Genomic DNA, 8,706 nt, shown 5'->3' on the forward strand with positions numbered 1-8,706 from the left:
TATTTTCTTTTTACAACGTTATATGATTGTCTCTCTGGCCATCACACTCCCAGGAGGATCGATCGAATCCCTATGGCAGGGATGTCAAACTCAAATACACAAAGGGCCAAAATGTAAAAATTGAGGAAAAATTGAGGAAGTATATGAAACAATATGATATAAACATTTTCTTATGGAAACAAAGAGGTTTTGCTTAACATTTAATCTGGAACAAGCTTATAATAGAGAAAGAGACCTAAGAATTTTTTTTAAATTTTATTTAAGAAAAAATGTTATGCCTTTTTCTCTATTTGTAGCCCTCTGAGTTAAATTTCAATGGTAACCTTTCTGCACAGGCTAACAATAACAATTTTCCTCTATGAAAAACTGCATATTACTGCAAACTCTTCTCGTGTTCCTGTTGATTACGGTAATTGTTTTACTTTGCCAGAGAATGCAATGTGAAACCAAATGAATTGCTGCATTTACAATATTTGGTTTCCCATTGCATTCTCTGGCACAGTAAAACAATTATTATAGCAATAGCTCTATGATAATTCCTGATAATAATAATCCTGCTAATTCCTGATTATTGAGCTTACCTGTCAGTATAAACTCTGTGGGGTCCACGCATAGGCTGTTGCTCAAAAGACACGAGTGATGCTGCTACTACAATGCCCGGCATCACTTGTGTCTATAAAATGCGGGGCCACGCATAGGCAGAGAGGCCGCTGGTCTAGAGACACGAGTGATGCCTGGAATTGTAGTAGGGGCATTGTACTCGCCTCTATAGAACAGCAGCTTAATATGAATTGCAGCTGGCCCGCTGTTACTACCGATTGCAGTAGTGGCGGGCCAGCTGCAATTCATATTAAGAATTCTTTTGGGGGGCCAAAAAAAAGGACAACGGGCCAGATTTTGACACCCCTGCCCTATGGAATGTATAATATGCTTTTTAATATTGCCATGTATACAGACCTAAAGCTCATCCTATATAATCTGTATTTATCCAAATATGTAATTTATTTTGTGCCTTACCTTCAAGTGGACTGCAGGGTTTCTGTCTGATTGTTTTCAGTCTGATCACTTGTATAGAAGTCTCTAGAGTTAGCACAATGAGAAAACATAGGCTAACTCCATAAATGTTAAGCTTACTTAATAGTTGTTTCATTACAATTGAACTATCAAATGATCTGTGAATATCTATACTTATATGAAAAATCTAATAGATTATTTTATAAGGGAAGATCTTTACGGCTGCAAATAGGCTTTTAAAAGCTTGATATGGGACCCATGTTTCTGCAATGCATTGCAAGGAGACTTAAGGGATTTGTATGTGAACTCTCAGTTTTCAAGTTGTGCCCCAAAAAGACAAGTATGTGGCAAAAACTATTCAGTATTTCCTATGGTCTGTCTACTAGTGATCTTTCCTCTATTGCTGTCATACCCTGCCTTGTTCTGTTTCTCAAGTCAGAACCTCCAGCAAGGAGAATAGTGAACCCGACAGTAGTTACATCAACAAAGTTTCTAAGAATAGCAATTGGAGGCAGCAGCATCTTAGATACATGGAAGTGGCTAGGAACTCTTACATATCGGAAAGTGCACTGTTGTTTTGAAGAAGCAATTTAAGCCAAAATGAATTTTTTCATGGTACAACATATTTTCAAATGTTTATTTAAACATAGTATAAATCTTCACTTCTTGGATTTAGATCCATGTGTACATAAAGTCAGAGTGTCCATTTTTAATAGGTATGTGTATATGTTCTTCTGTAGTAGGAGATTCTCAATTCACAGTGGACAGTACTAAACCTTCCCCCCTCCCTGGTGTGTTTTTACATAAAATGTCCATCACACCCTGTTCAGAACCAGCAAGTAGAAAAAAACGTAAATTAATAGATAACCACCTAATTTCTGCAAAAAATATCAACATTTGCAAAAGCTAATAGCTTCAAAAAGCAGTTTATAATTATTTCTGTAATTGTTTGGTTCACCTATATAATTACAAAAGAGGAAGGGAACAGGTTCAGAGCTGGATCCTGTGAGGGAAACAGACATGCAGACTTCAGGTGTGTTTCAAACCATTACTGATAACATATATTATTTTATCCTGTGCCTCTGTGTAGAGGTAACTCATCTAGAGTAACTGAGCATCACTTCCTTGTGCTTGACTTACCCTTTTAGTGACTGGTGGAGTGGTAATCCTGAAAGCAACTGGACAGGTACAGACCACAGAATAAATGAAGCAAAAAGCAGAGAGATAATTGTATTGCAGGCCCTGCGTTAGAACAGTAAGCACCACAGCAACAACATCACCAAATTTCACTCCCAACCTCATGAAAATAGCAGTCCAAAGGCCATAAAGCTTCTCACGCTGCAAAAATTGCACTGTGAGATTGAAGGTAGAGGATTACTCAGAAACATGGAGTACACTGCTATTTTAAGGAATTAAAGACAAAACAGCTTTTTTAAAACTTCTCGGGTACAGACACAAATTTAAAATGTTACCAAATAGATAGGTTGAAGAAGTCCATTTTAAGATGGACCATTTGATGTTTACACTGCACTACATTCACTAAAAATTCATTAAAGCCTCAGTAACACGGATAAAGTTTTGTAAGTATTGACAAAGTTATTTCTTGATAGGCCCATAGTGGAAATGTAAAAAAAAATAAAATGGAAATCCTGGAAAATAATACAAAAGTTGTGGAAAATACCAGAATAATACTTGAATAAAAGGTATTTATTTCTAAAAGAAAATAACTTTAATAAACTCACTATATAAAAAGTAACATGAGAATGATTTTATATATATTTTAGGCACATTTGACCAGAGTCAAAAGTCCATGTATACCAGTAATTACAATCTATAGATAGTTAGAATCAGCAGCATAGAAAAACTCACTTTCGTCATCACACTAACATTCAGCTCCTGATAAAAAAACAGGGAAAAGTGTAATGTGCAATGCACATATGTTTATGAATCCAGATTCTAAGACTGACAGCTAGGTTGTCCCACAAACACAGCCAAAAACCTCCTTCCCTTGTCAGTGAGTTAACATAGCCGGGAGATCCAATTCTCATTTTTCTTCTGCAAGTCTCTTCTTGGTGGAAACCAATTTCTCCATGGTGGAACTTATGGACAATACAAAATATACAGTTGCCCACAATAACTATATTAGATGTCTCTGTTTAGAGTGAAATACAAAGTTGGTTTAGCTGCTACAGTCAGTAGCATTACTATTTTTTCCAGTTCTAGTTTACATGCATTTGCAGTAATGGTTGAGTCACAAAAGAATTCTAGGCCAGGTCCAGCTTTACCACAACCTATTAAGGAACAGTTGATAGTCCATCCAGCAGGTTGTCTATACCTTAGTTAGCATCCGTGATAAAAGTCACTAATATAGGAGCAGTTAATTTCCCCCATATCAAAGAGATGCTCCATTTAAGATTTCAATATGGTACCTAAGTAAATCCTATGCAGGTTTAATGTATTTACTCCAGCGGAGTCAGTTAAGGAGATTGTTTCTTTCCGCTCTAGATACCATCTGTGTGATGGAATTACTGCAAGACATCATTCTTCATTTCCTGCTCATCGTGTCATCTCTTCATTCAATTGGATGATGGTTTCTCACTTTTATTCATGTGGACCTTGAACTTTTCTTTCTCTAGGCTTGAATTCACACTATCTGGTTCAGTCTCTTTCGCAGGTTCTGGCACACAGGTGCAGCCCACTGGAATAGTGATGTAATCCTCAACATAGACATACCGGCCCCCCGTGCATGAAGTTGTACGTCGGAGAATAACGGTGGGCATGTAGACGGGTGTACTTCGGAAGTTGAAGTCCTCTTCTCCATAGGGACCTGTCAGGCAACCTTTACACAGGCAATATGCTTCTGGGATGTACTTGGGGTATCTTGTGGGGTTATATGTAATTCTACGAGTAGAAAACACATCTAAATTAAAAAAGCACGCTTGCAATGAGATAAAAACAGATTGGTTATTATTTAGCAGTGTTTGAATCAAAGTTGAACATCAGGCAGACATTCAAAATATCAATTAATGCAAGAAGATATTAAGCAAAAAAAAAAAAAAAGAAAAAACAGATATTACCGATATACAAATCCTAGTACAAATCTATTTCATAATTACCATTTGCCAGGAGTTCAGCTTTAAAAAGAAAAGAATGACAGTCCTCATGCTAGTACTAGCAGCGGAAGCTTTCATATTACAGATCTGATGGGTTACAGCAATGGTGGTCAACATAAAGGGATTCCCCAATCATAATCCGTATAATATTTAAAATGCCATAAATAATATTTACTGCATACAATGTAAAAAAGACAAATCCTGGACATACCAGAATAGATGGTCACAGGTTCCAAAAGGCCATGAGAGGGGTTAAAGACTGCAGAAATATCTGCAGGAGACCGTCAGAGACTGGGGACATGGTGATGAGATTTTTGGAGATCAGTACCATTACAGCCCCTTTATAAATTTTACATTTTTGTCCCCTACAACCATCTGAGAATTCCTGGTTCTAAATTTGATAAACCATTCTAAAAACAATCCTTAAAAAGGTAACTGAGCAGCACAGAAAAAGTAAAACCAAAAGAAATAAACTCATGTAACTAGAAAACAGTCTATTACCGGTCCTCGGCAGGAATAACACTAGGCACTGGTTGGAAGGACACACAATAAGCACCATAGGGTGGCATTTGACCCTTGGGCTAATGGTTGGGCACCAGTGGCTTAGATAATACACGGTATGATTTGCACCAACCAACTATATATGACCATCTAAAACTCTCATGCAGACTACGATTGAATGCCATTTGCAAACCTTACTGACTGATAGTATATAAATGTTTGTTCATTCACCTATATGCCCATGGAGAAATGCTGTTTATATTGACCGGTAGTTGCTGCTTGCCTTCCGCCTGGGCCCTTCCATGGATCCCAGCTGGGCAGGTTATATTCTCCTTTTCCAGGGGCTGCAGTTGTAGTGTGTGATGGTAGGCACTGAGCATGCCAGCTGCTAGATGTCCATACATCTGCTCCAACACCTCCTCTTGGCGCTCAGCACAACTTTTGGGTTTTGGTGGTGCTCGTTTAATTGATTTTGAACCAAATGAGCTGCCAACCAGTAGACCAAAAACCAGCACCAAAGTCACCCATGTTAGACCCACCTGCAAAAGACATTTATATGTACAATTCCAATTATGAAATATTCTGTATATACATATGGTAACAAGCAAAAAAATTATGTCTTCTTTTTCTGAGCTGAGCTTCTATTTGTCAATGAACATATTACATTTAAGAGTACCTGTAAGCTTAGAATGCTGAGATTTCCTACTCATACTAGCAGTATATGCAGCAATCCTTGAAGATAAAGGTCATGTTAAACAGAAATAGTTGGTAATTTGTAAATGATTATATTCTTAGTAGATCTTTTGCATATCACATTAAGGCACATAACAGGCATTGCCCGGGTGCGACAGGAGCCGGAACTACAAGGCAAGCATCGGCTTGTGCGGCTCCGGAGTGTGTACGCCCGCTGTCTCCCGCTCGGTGAGTATTTTTTTTTTTTCTACTAGGTCTTATTTTCGGGGTAGGTCTTATATTAGGGCAGGTTGGGGGGAAAAGTGCTAGGTCTTATTTTCGGGGTAGGTCTTATTTTCGGGGAAACACGGTAGCATCTAATCTGGGGCAGTCCATAAATTACGGTGACAAATGCTTCAGTACTGCCCAGTGTCACCCACATTTAAATGTTCCAGCACTAAAGACAGAAAAGCATCTGACAAAGCCGCACATAAACCCCCGTTCCCACTACCAGCCTGCACAAGACAATGCATTTTTTTAAATGGACATTGAGCTGCATGGCCAGGTACCTAATGCAGCCTATGTTACCATTATATTCTGTCTGGCCCTGAAAAATTTGTAAACTCAATCACTAAATATAAAGATAATATCATTTCTGAACTCATTTTTTACCTATCTACAAATCTGCATTTTAATATCTCACCCACCTCCTAGATTGTAAGCTCTTCTGAGCAGGGTCCTCCTCCTGTGTCTATATCAGTCTATCATTTGCAACCCCTATTTATTGTACATCGCTGCGTAATATGTTGATGCTATAAAAATCCTGTCTAATAATAAAAATAATATCTAGTGACCCTGCCGTGAAGGTTGAAGCACTCTCTAATATAGGGTGACAATACTATATCAACATGTATCACGACTTCTTAAGGAGGCTACAAGTGGTTGTTTTCCATGCATTAGGCAGGTATGGTCTACTGTGCTGGGAAAATGCCATGCAACTAATACTGAGTACATGCATGTAGACAGGACATGGCTGCAGATCCAAATGAAAAATGGTAATGAAACACAGTGCTTTAGCAAGCTTCAAATCATTATTTACTATAACCTAATATATTTGTAGCTATGTGCATGTCCACAATACAGTTATACATCTCCTCTGTCCATGTTTGCTCTCTCCTATACAGAGCAGCCTGCTTTCTCCCTGAAACTTTACAGCCTCAGCCATAACTCTTTTTAGTGCTAAAAACCATCAGTAACGTCCAGACTCCCCCTCCCTGTGCACTCACACCCTCCATCTCCTCCTGTGGTCCTCCCCCATCCTCACCTTGTTCTGTGGCTGCATCCTGAAGGTCTGAAGAAGGCAACTGGTGGTGGAGAGAGCAGAGCTGCAGCAAAGTTGGGTGGAGGGAATGAGCTGGAATGAGGAGATCAGGAGGAGGACATGGGAAGGAAAGAACTATGAAGGCTCACATAGCACAGGACATGGATTGCATAAGACACAGTGCAGCAGAAATAATGTTCTATCATTCACTGGCTATGTGAATAACTAGAACAGAAGGAAGGAGGAAAGTGAGAAGAAGCACACAGGTGGGAAATGCAAAGAGCTGGAGATAGGAGCTGTGCTGAGCAGAAGCTGGATAATAAAATGACCTAAAACCTGGCAGCAGATGGAGACAGCCATCCACCCACTCCCATTTCCCTCTCTCTTTCACTCATTCTCTCCCCCTAGGTTGGGGTTGGAAAGATGCCCTGGACACCAGGAGGTTTTACACAAACACTCTTGCTGGGAGGCTCACAGAAGTTGTGTGTTTAGGGCTTAGAACAGCTGGAGAGGACAGTTCCAGCCAACATGACTGCTAAAATCTTACATAACATTCATTTTGGTACTTCTACCTATCAGGGTTTAATAACTCATCACTTTAGAATGAATAAACAGTACAAGGAGCAAAGTGCTAACTAGTGTAATAAGTCACAGCTGCTATTAAGAATTTTACAGTAGGATAACAATACAAGTGTCAATACATATGGGCTGAAATGCATTTGGATGAGCATTGCACTGTGGATTTTTTAAGTGTGTTATATTGCATTTTTACCCTAATGTAACAGGGCATTGTGATGCATTGTTGCATGTCCAAGCATGTTGCACAAATTGCAACCTGCTCTACTTTAGTGGAGGCAAGTAACTTGTTGAAAATAACGCTTTTTGGCGGTGGAGCCAGGTGATGCAGAAAAAAGCTTTTTGATTCACTTTGATTTCACTGGTCATTGGAAATGTCATCTCACGCTTTGCTCTTTGTGCTGTTTTTGTTGTGTAAAGCATGGTGATGTGAAATCTGTCAGCCAAAAGTTGGTGTTTCAGTTTGGAAAGTAATAATGAAACAGCCAATGATTTGATTGCATCTAACAATAGTTATTAAGAACATATGTTCTTCTGCAGTAAACACGTGTATTTTGATGCACCAAAATATGCTGACATGGAGCTGTCTGGAAATACATGAATGGGTAGACGCTACTTCTCCTCTACACCTATAGGACCAATTGTGTAAAAGGTTAGAAATGCCCCCAGACAGAACTTTCCCCCCTTTTATAAACCTCCATAGTCATCTTGGATGAGCCGTTCTTCACCTACCCAGTAGAGGTGACATCATGGCTGTCCATCCATATTCTATTCAATGACTCCACAATGTAATTTGGCTACTGGTCATTGAGGCATGACTGATGTCTGGTATCATAATTTTTCTATTATTGTTATTTAGGCATGCCCTTTTATTTCTTACTTCTTTTACTTTTACTTCTTTCTTACTTTTCTACATTGTGCTTTCCATTTCTTGGCTACTTTGGTGATCCATGTAAAATCATATACTATGGCAATGTTGAGGTCTTGGAATGGTTCCAGACGTTCTGCAATTGTGCAAGTCCAGCACCACCTTAACAATAGGCAGTATAATTTTGATTTCAGCATGTGAGTGGGTTGTTAATGGCCCCAAATATAGCACTCTTTACAATCCATGGTGGACCAACCACCATCTCTGCACAATGTGTGCACAAATGCTACAAACTGCTTGCAGTAGCCTGTGTCCCATTTGGACCCTTAACAGTTAAGCTTTCACAAATGTGAACAGATTAAATGATTATTTGTGTCTCAGCACAATTCTTAATTCTTTATGTGCTGCTGTTTGATAAATTTGGCAACATGCAAAATGAACAGGCAAACAAAAATCCAATGTTTTCCATAGATCCTGAAGGCTGAAATTTGGTGCAGTGATCTGTGTTGTGTCTGTCCAACTGAATGGAATGCAGAAATGCTGTCAGATTAGGATCTACTTTGGAAGCACATACAAAAGCTGATTTGGGCACATTTCACTCATATCAATACATTTGGGCCATCCCTACTCACTAATGGTAA

At 39.0% G+C, this 8,706-nt stretch overlaps 1 protein-coding gene across 1 annotated transcript; it reads right to left on the reverse strand.

Moving 5' to 3' along the window:
• Positions 1 to 1,692: 1,692 nt before the first annotated feature.
• IL17D (interleukin 17D) lies at positions 1,693 to 6,990 on the reverse strand. Its single transcript, XM_072405093.1, has 3 exons — positions 6,625 to 6,990; positions 4,860 to 5,167; positions 1,693 to 3,915 (listed from the first exon to the last, which is right to left on the reverse strand). The coding sequence occupies exons 1-3, from the start codon at positions 6,640 to 6,642 to the stop codon at positions 3,591 to 3,593; spliced, it is 651 nt and encodes a 216-aa protein (XP_072261194.1). The 5' UTR covers positions 6,643 to 6,990; the 3' UTR covers positions 1,693 to 3,590.
• Positions 6,991 to 8,706: the final 1,716 nt, after the last annotated feature.

Source organism: Pyxicephalus adspersus, chromosome 1 (genome assembly GCF_032062135.1).
Source record: "Pyxicephalus adspersus chromosome 1, UCB_Pads_2.0, whole genome shotgun sequence".
In the NCBI taxonomy this organism is placed as follows: domain Eukaryota; kingdom Metazoa; phylum Chordata; class Amphibia; order Anura; family Pyxicephalidae; genus Pyxicephalus; species Pyxicephalus adspersus.